At 51.7% G+C, this 19,860-nt stretch overlaps 1 protein-coding gene across 6 annotated transcripts in view; it reads left to right on the top strand.

Moving 5' to 3' along the window:
• The window catches only part of MYLK (myosin light chain kinase), a 272,007-nt gene that overhangs the window by 172,200 nt on the left and 79,947 nt on the right, over positions 1–19,860 (top strand). For 5 of the 6 annotated variants that reach the window (XM_036348906.1, XM_036348905.1, XM_036348904.1 and 2 more), the window contains 3 exons: positions 11,729–11,866; positions 13,868–14,065; positions 14,715–14,964. In XM_036348906.1, the coding sequence (XP_036204799.1) occupies positions 11,729–11,866; positions 13,868–14,065; positions 14,715–14,964 (586 nt within the window). Of the gene's footprint in view, positions 1–11,728; positions 11,867–13,867; positions 14,066–14,714; positions 14,965–19,860 lie in introns of those variants that run through there. The other variant, XM_036348911.1, reaches the window with a different exon arrangement.

Genomic DNA, 19,860 nt, shown 5'->3' with positions numbered 1-19,860 from the left:
GCTCTCCCCTTCCCACCAGGAGCTCTCCCTGGAGGTTTGCACGCCAACCCCAAAATCTAGTGGCATCCGAGAGCCTGGCCTGTGTTCAGTGAGCGTGGCATTTCAGCCACTCCCTCACTAGCTTCGGCCCGTGGCCCCGCTAATCCAGGGCCTGTCCTGGTTGCCAGTGTGAAGATTGGATTAGAGAGACCCAGCTGAGCTGATAGTGCAGCTACAGGTGGGGGACCCCGGGCGAAGGATCGGGAAGTCTGGCAGCCATCCTTCCTGCCTCCTGGTTTGTGGGTGGAGTGGGGCCTGCGGGAACGCCCATCCAAGGATGTTTTAAAGCAGAAAGGGAGGATTCGGCAAGAACTCTGAGAGGCCATTTGGACTTGCTCTGAGAGCAGCCCTGCCTGAGTGAGCAGCCCCTCCCCGTGTGGGATTTACTGACCTGTGAAGGCCAGACCGAGGCGCAGATACCATAAATGGTGAAGGAGGCCGAGAGACACAGCCGCGCGCTGAGGCCGGCTGCGCTGGGGCTGTCTGCACAAGGATCGGGGCCCGCCGAGCCTGGCACAGTGACACCCCTGGCCCCATGCCCCCAGGGACTTGGGAAGCTGGAGTCCACATGCTGCACCATCCTCCCTCCACAAACTGGAGTGTTCCTTACTTGATTGGCAGCTCCGTTGGCTCCAGGTCCTGAGGGCCACTTAGGGGATGGGAGATGGCTGCAGTGGAGGCCTTTGTCCCCTGTGGTGCCTGCGCTGTCTGTCCTCTCCCTCTGCCCAGGCCTGGCCTGTCTGCTGCCCTCAGCGTGGCACAGGGCCACGGTTGGAGCGCGGATGTGGCACTAACTGCCTGGGTGTGAATCCGGCTCCACCACTCACCAGCCCTGCAACCTCCAGGCCTCACCTTCCTCTTCTGTGAAGTGGGGAGGCTGATAGTCACCCCAGTCCTGTGAGGGTTAAATGAATGAATACCCGTAATGTCCCCAGGATGTAGGAATTGCTGAGTAAGTGTGTGCTGTTGTTCCACAGGGCCCTGACCTTTAGACAAAATAGAAGTTTGAAATGCCAAGTCTAAGGAGCCGTCTTACCGAAGGATCAACTTTGCCTCAGTGGGCTGTTGACTATCTGTTTTGTTAACCGGAAGGGGAAATCCGAGGATGGTCTCAGGCACCCCATTCAAGGGGCTCTGGCCACAAGAGGGCGCCATTCAGCAATGCATCTCCCTCCCGGTCGTCTGGGTTCCAGGGCGGAACTGTTTCTGGGGGCAGCTCTGCTGGAGGCCAGAGCTCAGTGGGAGAGGTCAGCAGATACTTTGCTGAAGACCAGATGTGGGGGCTCTTTCTCACCTCTTTAGCCTTTTGCTAAGGTTTTGCAATCATCCAGAAGTTGGCCCAGCACTCTGGCATGGTTTCTGCAGCCAGTTTTTCCTTTCTCTGCCTCTTCTCCTCAGTATCCCTTCCTCCACAAATCCAGCTAACTCCCTCTCACATATGTCACTTCCTCTGGGAGGCCTTCCCTGATCACCCCAGAATGGGCTCTCTGACCAGCTGTACCTCCCTTATTATCATTGTGCTTAAATGCCAGCACGTCTTCACTGAGCATCTGTCTGTGCCAAGTTTGTCCTGGGGACCCTGCACGGAACAGGGCAGACAGGCTCTGCCGTCATGGCGTGTACATTCTGATGGGGAGACGGATAAGACTCAACATCTGGTTGAATCGAACACTGACAAGCACTGTTAGAAAATGAGGACAGAGGAGGGTGATGAAGGAAGTCTCTACAAGGAGGCGACTTCTGAGCAGAGGCGTCAGTGGACTGGAGGAAGAGCGCTCCAGGCAGGCGATACGCAAGTGCCAAGGCCCTGAGTCGGGAACCTGGTCAGCCTGTGGCTGGAGCAAAGTGAGTGGGTGGCCAAGTGGTAGAGGATGAGTTCAGAGATAGAGGCAGGGTACATCATGCAGGGCACCCAGGGGTAAGGACAAAACATCCTATTCTGTCCAATTTCGCTTCGTTCCCCTGCAGAGTGTAAGCTGCTTCCAGGCAGAGACCATGTTTTACTGTTGCAGGTGAAGCAGGGCCTGCCATGTGGACGTGTGTTCAGTGAATGAATGAAAGAGCAAACTGAGGTCGAGTCTCCCCAGAAGTGGCAGCGTGTGTGTGTGTGGCGGGGGCAGGAGGCGGGGGCGGGGGGGTGGCCTTCTGTCTACCTCCTCACTTGTCTGGGGCTCAGTCAGTGCTCACCGGAGGTGCAGGAAATCCACAAACCAGCTCTCAAGTCGATCACCAAATATCCTTTCCTTGGCCCCACTTAAAGGAAAAAAAAAAATCCCCAGTAGTTAATCAGGCGATGAAAGCCTTCCCTCCTGACCCAGGATGGAGCCTAAAGGATGATTAATCCAAATTCCTGCAAAGTCCAGGAAGATCTGAACGAGAATAAATTGTTCAGTGCATATGGACTGTGTCATTGGTGGGGGCTTCCTTAGGCTGGAATATTTTAATTTATCTCCTCTGGAGTATCTTTGTGGAGGTGAAAATTCTTAAGTGACTAGATTTATTAACTTACTAATTGCACCCATTTTGACATAGTTTTGAGCCCAATGGTTTGTTTATTTAACCGAAGGTCTGCTGGGCTTTTTAAAGACGCCTAAGGACATAGAAAAAAATGAAACTTAATAGCCATATTTATTAGAGAACTTGTTTTGACGTGAGGTCCTAATGAAAACAAAGGGCCCTGGGGAAGTCGGCCGTGCACAGTGAAAGCATCAGTAGAAGCCCAGGCCTTCAGATCAGGGGCAGCCACTCCATGTGGTAGCTCTGAGCACGGGCAGCCTCTGTGTCTGAAGACACTGCTGCCACCTCCTCTCTCGTAATCATGCTCAGGTGCTTTGCACCCCGTGTGGTCTGTCCAGTGGGTGTCAGGTATGGACCCTGCCCACCATGAATTTAAAAACACTGAAAGCTTTTAAAATACGTATGTCAGATAAAGAGAAATTTATTGAAGGAAAAGGATAAGTATCGGTTTTAACTTGTCTTTAATATATATTAAAGATCTTTATTGATTTCAGAAAGGAAGGGAGAGGGAGAGTTAGAAACATCAACAATGAGAGAGAATCATTGATTGGCTACCTCCTGCACAGCCCCACTGGGGATCGAGCCCGCAACCTAGGAATCAAACCATGACCTCCGGGTTCATAAGTTGATGCTCCACCACCGAACCATGCCATTCGAGCAACTTGTCTTTTTTTTTTTTTTTTTTTTAGGACCTTAAAACATCTGCCCAAAGGTCTTTCAAATTTCTAAGAAGGCAAGCAGTGAAATGTTAAATTATTTAAAATCAATAGTTTTGTTTTATATAGGTTGACTACAAAAGTTTGGACATGTAGGCCCTTCATGTTCCAGAAGGACTTCCAAGTACATAGTTTACATCTCTGTCCATGTGATAGAACTTGAGCCTAGTTTTACTGATCAGAGATTTATACTGTCTACTTATATGCACATTGTACGTCATAGCTGCCAATTGCTAGCTTGGAGTCCTTGGTCGAGACTGCCACCCCGAATTACAGCGCTGTGTTCCTATTGGCGGAATGCGATCCGTGCTGATCGTGCTGCGACGGTGTGGGGGGGGGAGCGTGGTTTCCAGGCACTCACCAGTATGGAACGTTGGGTGGTTTGGATGCTGTATCTTGATGTTTAGAGCTTGATGATACTTCAAGGCGGTCAGAAGGCCGTGGTTGCAATGGCCCCAGCTTCCCATCCAACAACCCTATCATTACTGGTCAGAGATCTTTTTTAGGATCCCATTCGTCATTGTTTCCTTCCATGCTTTTCCTTGCACACTTCTCTTCTCATTTACTTCTTAGGTTCTGGAGAAATCAGTGGGGGATGCGGGGACAGAGCCAAAAGAGAGCCAGGCTAGGGGCATCTGTGTGCCTCAGAGGCAGCTGTTCTGCTGATTCTCCGAGTGGGGTTATTTGGTTAGGACTTCTTTCAGAAGAGAAGTCAGATCCTCCCTGGAGATTTGCACTTTGCACAGATGCCCTGCAGATGGGAAGGGGCCGGGCTCCACTTCAGCTGGGTGACGGTGACCTTCCTTTGATGGGTCCTCTGGAGCCAGAGTCCTGCAGTTTCGGGGAAGGAGGAGGCTAGTCTTCAGCCCTAGGCCAGGCTGGATTTTGAGCACCAAATAAAGGAAGAAGGGAGGACTGTGTTTCCAGAACTCCTTTCAGTTGGTGATTTACTGAATTTTCATAGTATAACAGTGTTTGGAGTAAATCAGATTTGCTGTTGAAATGGTATTTTGTATTCTAATGACTAAGCAAAATAGGTCAGGTTCAAAGCTTAAGGAAAATCCTTAGGAGATCTGAGAAAAAGGCGATTTTTTTCCCTTCCCCTAACTTCCCAAGAGGTCTGTGTGTCTTGCTGTCTGAGAAGTGTTGGGAAAGGGGACGTTAGGAAGTGGGGGAGGGCCATTCCACGTCCATGTTCATTTGGTGATCACCTCTGAATCCAGGTTGCTCTTAAGTTGCTGACTGACAGGGGCTGAGACAGTGAATGGCTATGACAGCAATAGGTGGAGGTCATTTGCGGGGGAGACCCCTGGGGGCTCCTTAGATGGTAGAGTATTTTGTACCAATATGCTATCTGTTTTATATTTCTGTGTCATCCGTTTAAACACTTTCAATGTAACATTTCATAATTTTTTGTTTTAATCCAAAACAAGTTTGAAATGAGCTGGGAGACTGCAGTGGGCCATTTTCAAGGAAAACTCCTCAGCTATTCATGTGTGAACATGTGCATTTAATGCAAATTCAATCCCTAAGCCTGGAGCTTCAGAAAGAAGCCAGCTGGCTAGTAAAAGTTGACAGGTAAAGGAAACACTTCTAAGGAGAAATTCAGAATTGTTTTTCCTGCTAAAGCCATAGAAATAAGAGGAAGGACTTGGAAGGGAAGGACAGGAGAATTATCGTAGCGCAGAGGGAGCTGCGGAGACCCCGCCAGGCACGGGGACACAGGCGGGAGGGGCTCTTCATTTCAAGCCCCAAGAAGCTAAAGGCCTTGTTCATGCCTCCAGGAGTGAGGAATGGGTTATACAGGTTACTGTGTAAGAATGAATGAGAAGAGTAACTTGTACCTGTTGTGTGGGTATTTCTCTCTTTCTCCAAACAAGAGCTTTTCAAAATAAAATATCAGGTTAATACCAATTCATGTGAGTTTTAAACTAAAACTACTATTTTTTTTTAAAAAAGGAATGAGTTTGTTTTTTTAAAAAAATGTTTTTATTGATTTCAGAGAGAGGAAGGGCAAGGGAAAGAGATAGAAACATCAATAATGAAAGAGAATCATTGATCAGCTGCCTCCTGCACACCCCCTCTGGGGGATCGAGCTCACAACCCAGGAATGTACCCTGACTGGGAATCGAACCGTGAGCTCCTGGTTCATAGGTTGGCACTCAACCATTGAGCCACACTGGCTGGGCCAAAACTACTATTAGTGTTTTTAATGAGGGACATTGTTTTGACAGGAAAATCTAATCAATTAATAAGCTGTTTGTTTAATTCCCATAACAATTATCTTTCCACTTTTGAAATAAGTCCACTTTATGGATAAAGAAAACTGGAGCTCAGAGGTTAATAATGTCAGCTGCCTGATGACCCAGCTAAGACGCTGCAGCAGGAGGCCTCTCCCTGCTCCAGCCCTGTGCCGTCTGCTTTGCTGCTCCGGGACCCTGATGAGCTGTTTGTCTGGTACCTTTGCTTCACCAGAGCAAGAATTGAATGTTTCAGTTCATGTCTTAGGAACTGTCTTCAAAAACAGTTTCTCATGAGCAAAAGTGGGCAAACAGGAAGTCAGAAGGTCAGTGGGAGTGGAAAGCAATGCCTTTCTCCCTCTCCTTCCTTTCCCCTCCATCCTTCCCACATCGCCTCTCTCTTCCCCCCTCTCTTGTCTTTCCTCTCTCTGTTCTTCCCTTTCTCCTACTGTTTCTCTTTCTCAAGACCTGTTGGCAGCTTTAATCTATATGGCATCATTTTCACTCGTCAGTAAACTGCTTATAAGTATTCTTAATCTTAGTTCTTTTTATTTTTTTATTTTTTGTTAATCCTCACCAGAGGCTATTTTTTCCACTGATTTTTAGGAATAGTGGAAGGAGGGAGGATGAGAGACAGAGAGAAGCATTGATGTATTGATGTGAGAGAGACACATTAATTGGTTGCCTCCCTCACATATCCCCGACCAATGCCAGGGATCAAGCCTACAACCGATTTACATGCCCTTGACAGGAATAGAACCCAGGACCCTTCAGTCTGAGGGCCAAAGCTCTATCCACTGAGCCAAACCAGCTAGGGCTAATCTTAGTTCCTCCTTACCCACTGGAGCACAGGCCTGATCCTTTCCCTGTCTCTCAGCATGGAACATGCATCCAGTGGCTAGCCACTCAGGTGATGACGGAGCGAGTCGGTGAGGGAAGGGAGAAGCATTGGCGAGCTGACCGAGTACCAGAGCGATAGATTTGTTCACTAAAGCTTTAATCCTGGGCAGTAATCAAGGAGCCCAGCCCTCCTGGAATGCAGAGAGAAGGCCAGCCGGCTCTGGCCTTGGGCTCAGCAGGGCAGCCAGGAGCACAGTGGTGGGAAAAACCTGGGGTATATTTAGTCTGGCCCCGTTTGAGCTGGGGCCAGGGACACTTCTCTTGCTATTTGTGTGCTATAGCCAGTGCCTGCCCTTCCTCCCCTGCCCTCCTACCTCTGCCTCAAACCAGGATGGTGACAGATGACCACTAATGCACAACCCCAGCAGGGCACAGCTCTAGGGTCACCAGTGACTCTGGGCATGAACATAATGACCCGAAGCTCCTTGTGGGATCCAGGTGGCTGGGCCTGTGTTCCTGGTCAGTGGAGGGAGAGAGCCCAGACCAGGACCTGCCAACCAGGTCAGCCCTGGGGTCTTAGTTCCCGCCACGGCGAATGGGGGCTCAATCTCCCCCACCTCAGAGGAAGTTAAGGAGGACACTCAACAGAATCATGAACATCCTTCAGTATCATGGAGCGCTGAACTGTGTGAGGAATTGTTACAATATTATCTCAGACTCTGCCTCATTCAAGGTAAATGGGGACTTTTCTCCTAGCGATTGTCAGTTTGAGTTTGCCCAACCAAGAAGGTCAGTTGGGTTATAAAAGGCACAAAACATTTAATTTTATCCTTATTCCCTGCCCAATATTGTTCTAGCAGTTTTACATGTTATTTCTTTGAATCATCTAAAAACCCGGCAGTATTTATCATGCATGATACCGACGCTATATACAGTCCACTTATCACTATAGTATTATCCTATCTAATGAAGCGGTAATATGCAAATTGACCATCACTCCAACACATAAGATGGCCACCACAAGATGGTCAGCAGGGGAGGGCAGTTTGGGGCGGTCAGGCCTGCAGGGGAGGGCAGTTTGGGGTGACCAGGTCTGCAGGGGAGGGCAGTTAGGGGCAATCAGGCCGGCAGGGGAGCAGTTAGGCGTTGATCAGGCTGGCAGGGGAGTGGTTAGGGGGCAATCAGGCTGGCAGGCAGAAGAGGTTAGGGGCAATCAGGCAGGCAGGCAAGTGGTTGGGAGCTAGCAGTCCTGGATTGTGAGAGGGATGTCCGACATCCCTCGAGGGGTCCCAGATTGGAGAGCGTGCAGGCTGGGCTGAGGGACACCCCCCCCTTCCCCCGCACAAATTTCATGCACCAGGCCTCTAGTCATTAATAATTGATGATGACTGTTACCAGCAATCTAGAGGAGAGGATGCTGAGGCATGGGCTGGGAACCCCTTTGGCCCAGAGCTGAGTTCAGAGCCAGTGTCCACCTGCCTGACTTTATCTGCATCCACACAGGAATGAGCCAGAATCACCTGGTTGGCTCTGGAATTAGACGCCCTTTTCACCTGGCTTGCCCCTGCTCTGCTTTAGCGCTTCTCCCTCGAGGAGGGTCTAGGATACAGATCTGCAGAAAATACACTTGTCCTCCTGCGGGTTCACCTTGGGCATCATGGGAGAAGGCTCCTTCCCTGGGAGCTCCAGGGTGTGAGCTCCAGGACTGCATTTAACAGGCTCCGTGACCTCGCGAAAGTCACTTTCCCTGAGCACATCCTGGCCGCTTGGTCAGTGACGCGAGTGGTGGGGTTCTGCTGGGGAGTCAGGATTCTGTTAGGGCTGCTTTTTCGGACCACCTAAAGGAAGCTGCTTGCCCCTCCTCCGTGCTCCCTAGTCCCAGTGCAGTGTGTTCGTAGGGAGGGTGGGCTGGCTTTCTCAGCCCTTGCAGACTTGGAAGCGGCTGAATGCTGGGGATGACTCCGCCGTGCACTAGCCTAGATTCAAAGTTTCTCAGGCCCATGTGACTCCAACCTGCAGGTCTGAGAGCAGGTTCATTTCGCACTTTTACTCCCAGTCACGCCTCTCCTTCCATTCTTGCTGGGGGGCCTTGGAGAAGAAGAACAGGGTCAGAGGGCAGGGGTGACCCTGGAGCTCAATGCCTGTCCAGGGCCGGTTCCCACAAGTTCAGTCACTATCCCCCTTCTGGAGGGAGTGCAGGGAAAGCTTGTTCTCAGTTTACTTCAAATCTATCTCGTGACATTTTAAAGCCAGCATTTATATTCCTAAACAGTATTTGCCTCAGGTCGCATAAAAGCGAGTCTAAGCCTTGGGTGAGGGCCCAGCCTCCGTTTGTTCTGCTGATAAGCTCACCGTGACCCTGAGCCTAAGTGGTGAGGAGGGAGCAGCTCCAGCCAGCCCCTCGCCACCCTGAGCCTAAGTGGTGAGGAGGGCGCAGCTCTGACCTGCCTCATACAGGGGCTGTCATGGATGACGAGTAGCCGTACAAAGTATTTTCACGTTTTCTCTGACACTCCCGACGTCCTGGGATGATGCCTTTGCTACCCCTTACGTACAAAGGAGGATGTTGAGCTTCAGAAAGAGGCGGTGATTTGCCCGAGGTCATGACCCAGCCTCAGATCCTAGATTTCCTGTGGCTTCCAGTGAGCTGCCCCATGGTGATTGAGGGGGTTGGGGGGTGCGGGGGAAGACAGGCACTTCTCAGGAGAGAGAGGCACAGATATGCTTCTCGTTCCCATTGGCCAAGACCCATAGGCTGTCAAATCCCCAGGTCAGGACACTGGGCAGTGGGCAGGGAAGACCCCAGAGAGGATTGGGGCGGGAGGGAGGGGGTGGCTGAGGAACAAGGGTGCATCTGCCGGGAGCTCTGTGGGGCTGGGACTCTGGCAGAGAGCAGGGAGGCGGGACGGGGAGGGCTCCGGACAGGCGAAAACATGTTGTCCTCAAGCCTTTCGGTCTGTGCATGACAGGAAATTCCTCAACTCTCCCGAGGCAGCCTGCTTTCCTGGCCACGGCCGCCCAGTCAGAGCACCGGGGTCTCTGCACCTCCAGTGCTGGGCCCAGCCCCTGCCTGGCCTCCTGCCTGCCGCCTGGCTGCCCCTCTGTCAAAGGCAGCAATGCAGCGGGCTGGGGCAGGGAGCAGGGGCTGAGAGCCTGTGCTCTGCTCCTGGGCCACAGGGTTTCCCTGCCTCAGCCGCCCTGCACTTCAGCTCCATGCCCTTCACAGGGCACCCGACGGGGATTTTCCTCCAGCCTCCTAGGGCCTAGGACCTAGGCCTTCCCCTCCTCACTCCCAAAGGCTGGGCTGGCAGAGCTGTGCAATGGGCTGTATTTTGTTTTCAGGGCCAACATAAAAATTCAGTGGCAAATGTGGAGGCCTTTCCCGGGTATGGGAAGCACCTTGGACGTGTATCCCATGCCGCCGGCTTCCTGGAGAAGACCTGGTATTGGTGATCCTGGTATTGGGCCAAAAGGAACCAACACACCAGAGTACCCTTTGCCCTAAGCTTAGCGTCTGGGTTAGAGATATCATAGCCCTCCTCTGCCCCTGCCCCTGCCCCACCAAAAGGCAAAAAAAAAAAATTAAAAAAAAAATTAAAACTGGCAAAAAGAATTATCGAAGGTCACAGCCACCTGGCTGGCAGGACAGAGGCCAAGATCAGAGATGGGGCAGCCGTGAGCTCATTGTGCACCAGGCTGTCCTGGGTGGGAAGTGGACTCCAGCTCAGGCCCTTTGCTGCCCTTTCCCCTTTGGCTCCCATGAGGCAGGTCACAGCCCACCTTGGGCAGGGTTCCGAGACTAATGGAAAACCTATTTGTCAATCCTTCTCCCCAGAAAGATGAGTGGGGGTAAGTGGGCCAGCCCTGAACCCAAAGAGTTGTTTTAGTTTATGTCTTTGACTAGCTGGTGCGTTCCCTCCCTCTCACAGAAAGAGAGAGAGAGAGAGAGAGAGAGAGAGAGAGAGAGAGAGAGAGGGAGAGAGACCCCTGCCCCTCTCCCCGTTGTTACTGAGGTAATATTGATGTATAATAAACTGCATATTTATGCTATTTAATTTGAAACCTTCACCTATAAAACCTTCACCACAACTTTAAGAAATGACCTCTCCATCACCCCCAAATGCTTCTTCATGCTCCTTTATAGTCCATCCCCCCCCAACCATTTTTTGTCACTGCATTTTACATTTCCTAGAATTTTATGTAAATGGAATCATCCAGTATGTACTCTTTCTTTGTCTGGTTCCCTTTATTCAATGTAATTTTTGTGAGATTTGTCCCTGTCGTAGCGCTAGCGTCTATCATGAATCCATTCCTTTTTGCTGAGTAGTGTTCCGTTGTATGGCTAAATCACCATTTGTCTATTCATTCACATGCAGATAGGTTGCCTTCAGTTTAGGGCCATTAATAATAAAGCTGCTATAGACGTTTGTGGGCAAGTCTTTGAATAAATATGTGCTCCCACTTCTCTTGTATAAGTAGCCAAGAGTAGACTCACTGGATCATATTGTAAATGTATGTTTAACTCTTTAAGAAACTGCCAAACTGCTTTCAAAAGGGTGTGTTCTGTATTACCCCCCACAGCATTCTATGAGCTCCCCATTGCTCCACACCTCACCGCAGCGGTGCTTAGGGTGATCCGTCTTTTCAATTTTAGTCATTCCAAAGCATGTTATGTCTTTGGCTTTCTTGGGTGCTTAAAATCTCATGACAGGGCAACGGAGCATCATGAGGTCGCAGAAAACAATGAGGAAGCTCCTCCGTTCTATTTTACAAGAGACCTCAAGATACAGCGCTAAGTGAAAAAGCAAGATGCCAGTCATGGTGTGCACTGTGCTGCCATTTTTTTAAGAGGAGGAAATAAAAGAGTGTGCCTTTTGCTTGTGTGTGTTATACACATAGACCCCCTCTGGTAAGATGAGCAAGAAACTGAAAATCGGTTGCCTCTGGGGAGAGAGAGACACTTGATGGCTGGAGGACGGGATGGAAGGGAGACGTTACATTGTACCCTTCGGTACCTTTTGTGCCACACGCGGGTGTCCTTTGTTTAAAAAAAGTAAATAAATTTAAGAAAAAAAAAATCTCATAAGATGCCCTCTCACCCCCATGACTTTCTCCTGAGGAACCAGAACCTGGATTGGGCCCAGCCCTGCAGGGCCTTGTTCTTTCCCTGCTGTCTGGCAAGAGCACGGCCACATCAGGCAGGGAAGCAGGCACGCCTAGTCCCCAGCGGATTCCAGGGCCTCCCCACACTCCTCTCTCGGTGGTCAGTTTCTAGGGGGAGCAGAGCCTGGCAGTCCGGTGCCCAGGGGTCACTTAGTCTGTGTTTGTCAAACGAAGGAATGAATGTTGATCCCACGTCTGTTGTCTGCCACACAGAAAAGAAGAGTGACGGGAAGAGTGAGTACCTTCTGCCCACGGCCCCCAGCAAGCCCGCTGCGCCCCGTTTCCTGCAAGGCCTCTCTGATCTCAAGGTCATGGATGGAAGCCAGGTCACCATGACAGTCCAGGTGTCAGGTCTGTCGCTGCATCTGTCTCCTTGGGGTGTGGGGGGGCGGGGGCATTGTTCCCTGAGGTCCCCTCAGATCATTGGTCTGCCAGGAAACAGGCATGGGACCCTCAGTGGGCCCAACGATTCAGAGCCTCTGGGTCCCTCCTTCCTCTTTCTCTGGGCAGGGTTTTCTGCATTGGAAGTCACATGGTCCAGGGATTGGAGATGGCCACGGCTAGAGGGTGAGGGATTGATGTGAAAACCCAATGTAGCTGGGAGGTTTGAACACAGGTTTAAACCAGATGATGTGAAGACTTCCCAACCTTTGGAAGATGCTCTCAGTTGCTCTATTCAAATTTTAGGTGAGAAGGAGGGGCAGAGGTTCTTCTAAAAGAGGGGCTGGTGGTTACCCCGTGTGAGCTGTCACAGCCCTTGCTGGAGGCAGCAGCAGGAGCCTGGGAGCCAGGTTCCCCTTCACGGTATAGACGGTGCTGGCCATTGCCCAGTCCCTTTGACACCCTGGAGGTTGCCCTCCTGGGTCGTTATTTATTTTTTTATCATCACACACATAATTGCCAGAAAAACGGGAAGTATTTTTATAAAAGGATTCTATTTGTGTGTGTTATCCCTTTTTATCACAGTTTCCGTTCAGTATTATTTGCATTGGTTCCAGGTGTACAGCACAGTGGTCAGACATCATACGCCCCACAAAGTGCTCCCCGCCTGGCACCACACACAGTTATTACAGTATTACTGACGATATTCCCACCGCTGTACTGTACAAACCCGTGACTATTTTGTAACTGCCCATTTGTACTTCTTAATCCCTTCACCTTTTTCACCCAGTCCCCCAACCCCCTCCCCTCTGGCAACCACCAGTCTGTTCTCTGTGTCGATGAGTCTGCTTCCATTTTGTTTCTTTATTTTGTTCCTTAGATTCTCGGTGTAAGTGAAATCATGTGGTGTTTGTCTTTCTCTGTCTGACTTATTTCACTTGGCCCTCCTGGGTTCTTAGTTCCTCGTGAACTGCAGAAGCAATGAAGATGGCCTGTGACAACCCTCGGAGTCACCCCTTAGAGCTTCCTGCTCCTGCCGCAGGAGGCAGCCCCGGGACGGTCCGGAGGAGGGCTGGGTCCCCTCCCCTGTCTGCACTCCTCTGACAGAAATCTGAGGCGCTGTGCACCCGGCCGCCAGAGGTGTGCTAGCCAACCCATCGGGGGCAGAGGTGTCCCCTCTCTCCTGACATCACCCGGCCTGCCTCCCCGCCTGCCTCAGCCTTGCTCCTCTTCAGGAGAGCAGAGTGGCTCAGCTCTTATCATAGAGGAAACCAGCACAGACGGCCATAGTTTTCTGCCTCAACAAATTGCTGGCAACCACCCGGAAGACAGACTAGTAAAGTCTGAAGGTGCTGTCCTTCATGAGCCTGTTGAGAAATCCCATGTGAGCGGGGGCCCACCCTCACTCCCAGACAACATTTGTACGGTAACAACACGATGCAGCGGAGCTTCCCTTCTGCCGAGGATGGCGAGGGGGTGGCCATAAAGTCACGCCAACTGCGCAGTGCGAGTCAGCGCAGAGCGGAAACGTGGTCCCTTCAAACCCAGCGACCCAGTTGCCTCTCAGGCAGTTTGAATTCTAATTTTAAAAACCATTCTTCCTGGGTTTCCTTTCTCATCTTTGAAATCCTATTTTTTTCACCTCTGGCAGTCTGGTGCCCAGGGGTGAACCTCCATGTGAGAGGTTTAGGGAGCCTCAATGTGAGAGGAGAGACCAGTGAAATAATTATGAGCATGCATTGAACACTTCCGTGTGCCACACGCGGTGTCAGCTGCCATCCAAGGGGGCTGTGCGAGCTCAGTTCATCCTCTAAGAAACCTGGGAGGCAGATGCGTTAGAAGACTTTCTGGGTAGAAGCTGAAGCGTGGTTTAGTGACGTACTTAGCACAGTGGCCCAGCACTATGTGCAGAGTTGCCAGGTGGCCCAGGAAAGCACCCCCTGACCAGGCCCCGACCTTCCTCCCGTTCAGGGAACCCACCCCCTGAGGTCATCTGGCTTCACAACGGGAACGAGATCCAGGAGTCGGAGGACTTCCACTTCGAACAGAGGGGCACTCGGCACAGCCTGTGCATCCAGGAGGTGTTCCCGGAGGACACGGGCACTTACACCTGCGAGGCCTGGAACAGCGCCGGGGAGGTTCGCACCCAGGCTGTGCTCACCGTGCAAGGTGAGGCTGACCAGTGCCAGGGCAGGGGCGGGAGGTGCTGCCGTGGTCTCTCCAAAAGCCGTCAGGAGGTGAGGAAGCCACGTGAGCCTGCTGTGTTCCCATGATGGATCCCGTGCTGTCTTGGTTCCATCCCAGCCCAGGGACCAGCTCCTCACCCTACAGCTCAGGTCTGGCTGAGTAGGGCCGCTCTTCCCTGCCTTTTGAAGTCCCTGCCCTCTCTGGGAAATCTCATGATACATGTAGCAAATTGGCAGTGATGGCTTTTGACGTGAGTTACGGGCTTATTGAGGTCCTCGCCTTTAGGGAGCCTCCATGTGAGAGGAGAGACCAGTCCATAAGCAAGTACAGATCTTACTCATCACATCTAATGTGGATCACTGGTGCCCAGCCCAGTGCCCGGCACATCCTGGGCTACCTCCCCTTGCTTTGGATATACCATTCATGTCAATATTATCCTCTGAGAATGTAACCAACACAGATTGGCCACAAGCAGAATATGCTACATCTGTATGTCCAATAAAAGTGATTTCTGGACAAGCTGTTATTTGGGTAACGTACTATCTTCCGACCTTCACCCCCATGAAGAGTTGAGTGGACGCTCTCTGCGGAAAGGCCTCCCTCTCTAACTCAACGCTTTGCCAACTTCCAGAGCCCCAGGATGGCACCCAGCCCTGGTTCATCAGCAAGCCTCGCTCGGTGACAGCCTCCCTGGGCCAGAGTGTCCTCATCTCCTGTGCCATCGCCGGCGACCCCTTCCCCACCGTGCACTGGCTCCGAGACGGCAAGGCCCTCTCCAAAGACACCGGCCACTTCGAGGTGCTGCAGAATGAGGATGTGTTCACCCTGGTCCTGAAGAATGTGCAGCCCTGGCACGCCGGCCAGTATGAAATCCTGCTCAAGTGAGTCTGCATGTCCCACCCCCAAGTTCCTACACCCCTCCAACTTCCTGCCTGGGGCTGGGAAGCCAGGGGAAGCACAAAACAATGGGCTGGGCTTCAAGGCAAAGAAAGTGCAGACCTGGTGCCGCTGACAAGCTTTCATTTCTTCCACTTCAGTACCGTAGATGTGCATGGAGAATGGTCCCTTCTGGGCTCCGCTCCCCAAAGACCTCTGTCTTAATACATCCTGGCTTCTGCTCCCCCATTATTTGGTGTGTGGAGAATATGAAGGAGGGAAGAATGGATTAAAATTAGAAAAGCAGGAGGTAGAGGGAGTATATCAGTTATCTCTTGTTGTATAACAAATTACCCCAATACTTAGCATCTTTTTAGAAAGACTTTTTAAAATTGATTGTTAGAGAGCGAGGAAGGGAGAGGGAGAGTGATCCAAGAGAGAATGAGCTGGAATCTGCAGTCTTTTATGGCTCACCCTCAGAAGTCTCACACCGTCACTTCTGCCACATTTTATATTGGTTAGAAGTGAGTCGCTCAATACAGTTCATACTCAAGGGGAGGAGAATAAATTCCACCTTTGGAGAGAGGAGTATCAAAGAAGCCATAGACATTTTCAGACTGCTGCAGGGAAGTTAACTCTCCCCATTCCTTTTTTCTCTCTTTCAAGGCCTTTCTAGGTTACACGGGAAGGTAAGCTCCCTGAGGGCACACTGCCATGTTCCCAGTGCCGAGAACATGTCTGGCCCATAGTCAGCATGTGGTCACTATCTGGGAAATGAATGTGATCCAGAAATGTTCTATTTTTTTAATGCTCTAACTCTTCACATGCCATGCCAACCCTGGGTGGATGGAGGCGAAAAGCCAGCCCCTGGGGTTGGTGTGAGCGCTGAAGGAGAGCGCGTGTCTGCACCTTGACTCTGTGAATAGGAGGTTGTGCCACACCCCGAGGAGGCTTGGACCTGCCTGGCTCAGGTGCTTGGCCACTTGGTCTCAGGGCTTGATCTCCTGGACAAATCGTTTCCCTGTACTGAGCTCATCATGTTTAAGGCTCTGAGCTACAGACAGGCTCGGTAGCCGCACGCCACGGCCACTGCCAGGATGGAGCGCTGTCGCTATCATAATCACAGCACCTGGCATGTGCTCTGGGGTCCTTCCTGTGCATTTGCTTTCTACCTGTATCAGTTGGCTTTTGCTGCCTAACAAACCATCCCGTTACTGAGTGGCTTTGAGAAGTAGCCATTCTTGTGCCTTTGGAGTCTGTGGATCTGCTAGGAAATTCTGCTGATACTTAGGTAGGTCTCAACAAATCTCAGCCGAGCTAATGACACATCTGTGGATAGCTGATAAGATGGTCGTAGGCTGGCCAGTCACCCTGCTAGCAGCCATTGGTAGTGTGCCCAGACCCACCAACAGCCTTTGCCTGGTGCCTGAACCAGTTATTCTAAGGAAGGCAAATCTGCATCCAAAATAGGCAGAAGACACACTTTTCCTCTCTCCTAGGTCAGTACAGATCATGGAAAATTTATATGTGAGAACAGAGCTTATCTGTATGGAAGGAGTAGTGCTTTGAGGCAGTTACTCATGTCAATCAAACCAGACATCCGAAAAGAGATGAGCTTTGGGGGGCCTTTTGAGGAAAACAGGCTGAGGCTTAGCAACTTAGTAAAAGGCCTGCCTGCTGAGGGCCTGTTGGATAGGCTGAGCAAGAAAGGGTAGGAAGCCCTAACCGGTTTTGCTCAGTGGATAGAGCGTCGGCCTGCGGACTGAAGGGTCCCAGGTTCGATTTCGGTCAAGGGCATGTACCTTGGTTGCGGGCATATCCCCATTGGGGAGTGTGCAGGATGCAGCTGATCGATGTTTCTCTCTCATCGATGTTTCCAACTCTCTATCCCTCTCCCTTCCTCTCTGTAAAAAATTAATAAAATATATTTTTAAAAAAAAGAAAGAAAGAAAGGGTAGGAAGGCAAGGCACAGGCAGTGGGAAGCCAGCCAGGCCAGCGTGGAGAGCTGCACTGGGAGGTCGGCAGGCAGACTGTCTGGGCCCAGCTGCGGACAGTCATAAAACTTAGACTGTCCCAGTTGGAAGGGACTTCAGAAGTTAGCTCGCCGCCTCCTCATTTAATAATGGGGGAAACTGAGGTCTCGGGGTAATGGACTTGCTCGTGGCCACCCAAAGGCCAGCACAGAGCCCAGATTAGAACCCTAATCTCTGCCTTGGAATCAGATGCGCTTTTGTTCCTGGTTTCTTCCAAGTGCACTGGGGACTTAGGGAACCTGGGAAATCGCACTGGAGTCCCCACCCCCAGCAGCCCTTGCCCCTTTCCCTCCCCAAAGCCCAGTCTTTTCATCCCTTGGGGAGGCTGGTGCCCTGGCCTTGGCTTCGTCCCCAGCCGAGAAGGAGCGAGTCAGTGGAAAGTTCTCCTGGGGAATGTGTGCCAGGCCTGCCAGGGCCTCATTCCCCTCTTGCTTTTCTCATCCTGACAGGAATCAGACCTCAACCCAGGGCAGAATGCCTTTCAAGGAGGAACTGGATGGCTGGGAGGAAGAGGGGGTGGGAAGGCTGGGGTGAGGGTACATATGGTGGGTGGTTTCTAGCTCCCCTTCCCTTCCCTAGCTTTTCTCTCCTGAACTAAAAGGGGAAATGTCAAAAAGTGAGTTCCAAATTCCAGCTAAACTATTTAAAAGATTTTTGCTTCCCAAGAAATCAAATCTTTAATTTTGCCTATAAAAATCCATTTCAGAGGTGGGTGATTTAGAGTGGGACAGGCCCCAAGGCGTTGTAGCAAGGAGAGGACTTCTTATTCGGGAGTTGGGAGGTGGGTGCAGGAGCTCTGTCCGTATAGGGTGATAGGCCCATATCCTCTGGGGCAGCACCTGGGCTGGGCGCTGGGCAGGGGCCTCATCCTCGGCCCCGGCACATACTTCTGACTGAGTATGCGATGATACCAAAGATGGCCCCAAAGGCTGTTCCAGCTGGGAGGTTATCTCGGGTGGGTCCCAGGCAGCAAGCCTCTCTGATCTTTGCAGGTTTTCAGTGAACCATGATTTGCCTTTAAGGCCCTGCAGAGATTTAAGTTTATAGCTGCAGAAATAGTGACCCTCCCAGACCACCTCTAGGAATGATTCACTTGGTGGGCCAGCCATGGGAATCCCAAGTTCTACACCCCCTCCCGGCCCCCCAGACTGCCCTGGGGGCTCTGAGTGAGGCCTGGGAATGGGCTGAGCAGCAGGCTGCTTGTGCTGCCCTCCTTGAGGGCAGGGATTGGCAAACAACAGAACCCCTTACCTGTGTCCCCCCACGAGGAGACAAAGCTTACTCCAGCTCAGTTAAAGCTTCCGAGGAGTGTGGCTGGGGTAGAGCAGGGCCATCTGGTCAGTGTCTGCTCCTGGTTTCTGCATCTGGCCTGCGTTCTACTTGTGACAAGAGCAAGCTCAGTGAAGGAGATGTTGAAAAGGGCTCCCAGGAAACATGGCCCTTGGGCATCCTGTCCTCCTGCTTCTCACCAACTCCGGGCGCCAACCCTGTGCCTGAAAGAAAAGTGGGAAAAGGACGGCCTAATTCTGGCCAGCAGCCTGGCAGGGGCTGGCCCTCCGCCCAAAGGAACTCCCACAGTTATTCCTCAGGTTGACCCAAGTCCTGTAGCCTTCTGTGTTGAGTGTTCAGGGTGCTGTGGGGGCCCCTGAGCCTTCTCAGGGCCTGGCACCAGGGAGGCACCTAATTGCTCATTGTTGAGCAAAGAAGCACCCTGGGCTGTTGAACTCTCCAGACATGAGGCTTCCTGAACCTTGAGCCTGTGCCCCCTGAGAGGAAGCCTTGAGGAAGGTGGCCCAGAGGGGACCCAACAGATTAGAGGAGGAAGAGGGCAGCAAAGATCAACCTCTCTCTCTTTCAAATGGGTCCTAGTACCGGGGAGTGAGAAGCAACCCCCAGCAGCCCTGAGAGTCCTCTGCCATACCATGGGCTGCCCCTGTCTGACCCAGAGTCGGCCCTCCATGGGGAGGGAAACCGGGCAAAAGGTACCCACATCCGTCAGCAGAGCTCCATGAACTCGTGTTCAGATGTCTATCCATGTGGGGTGACTGGTGCATGGGCACATGTTCCCAAACACGGACCTGCAGGTGCCGGTGCCCACCAGGTCGACCCCACATACATGCGAACCCGTGCGTGTGGCTGACCTATACATATGCACATAGACGCGCACACGCACACACATCCCGGAATAGATTTGTACTGATGAGCACTGTAGAGTCGGGTAGGAAGGTCACAGGTCTTGGATTTAGGTAGACCCATGTCCCAGCCTCTTTGCCCGCTAGTTAGCTCTGTGGGTTTAGGCAAATTACTTTACCATCATAAGCCTCATTTTTCCTACCTATAAAAATGGTGCTGATCCCAACCTCACAGAGCTGTCATAATATTAAGTGAGGAGGATTATGTGAGGAACCTGTCGCAGAGCTTGGCACACCTGTGCTAGCAGGTGAGGCAGGCTCAGCCCCTGAAGGGCTGGTAAGATGGTTGTGTGCAGTGGGATGTGTGGGACACCCCAGAACCCCAGCAGTGCCTCACAGAAATTCCTGAGCCTCCTTTCCTTACCTTTCAAACGGACATAATGGTTCTCTATGCCTCACTGGGATGCTTGGGGACAAGAACGAGAACAGATGCGACATGATGAGAGCTGGAGGGTGCTGTATAACACAGGTGTTTATCACCATGAAGCCTTTGGCTTTCAGACCTGCCTCCACCCCTTCCACGGGCAAGCAGGACCTCTTGGCTGGTCAGAGCTCAGAAACGCCAGCAGATGGCAGCCTTGTGGGGGTGGCGGGCTGAGCTGCTGCTCTATGTCCTCCAGGCACCCAAGCTTGGAATAGCCCCTCTGCTGAGCAGAAGGGGCCCAGCTGGTCACC

This window comes from Myotis myotis, unplaced genomic scaffold, assembly GCF_014108235.1.
Source record: "Myotis myotis isolate mMyoMyo1 unplaced genomic scaffold, mMyoMyo1.p scaffold_m19_p_2, whole genome shotgun sequence".
NCBI classification, from domain to species: domain Eukaryota; kingdom Metazoa; phylum Chordata; class Mammalia; order Chiroptera; family Vespertilionidae; genus Myotis; species Myotis myotis.
This window is presented reverse-complemented; position numbering and strand designations above follow the sequence as displayed.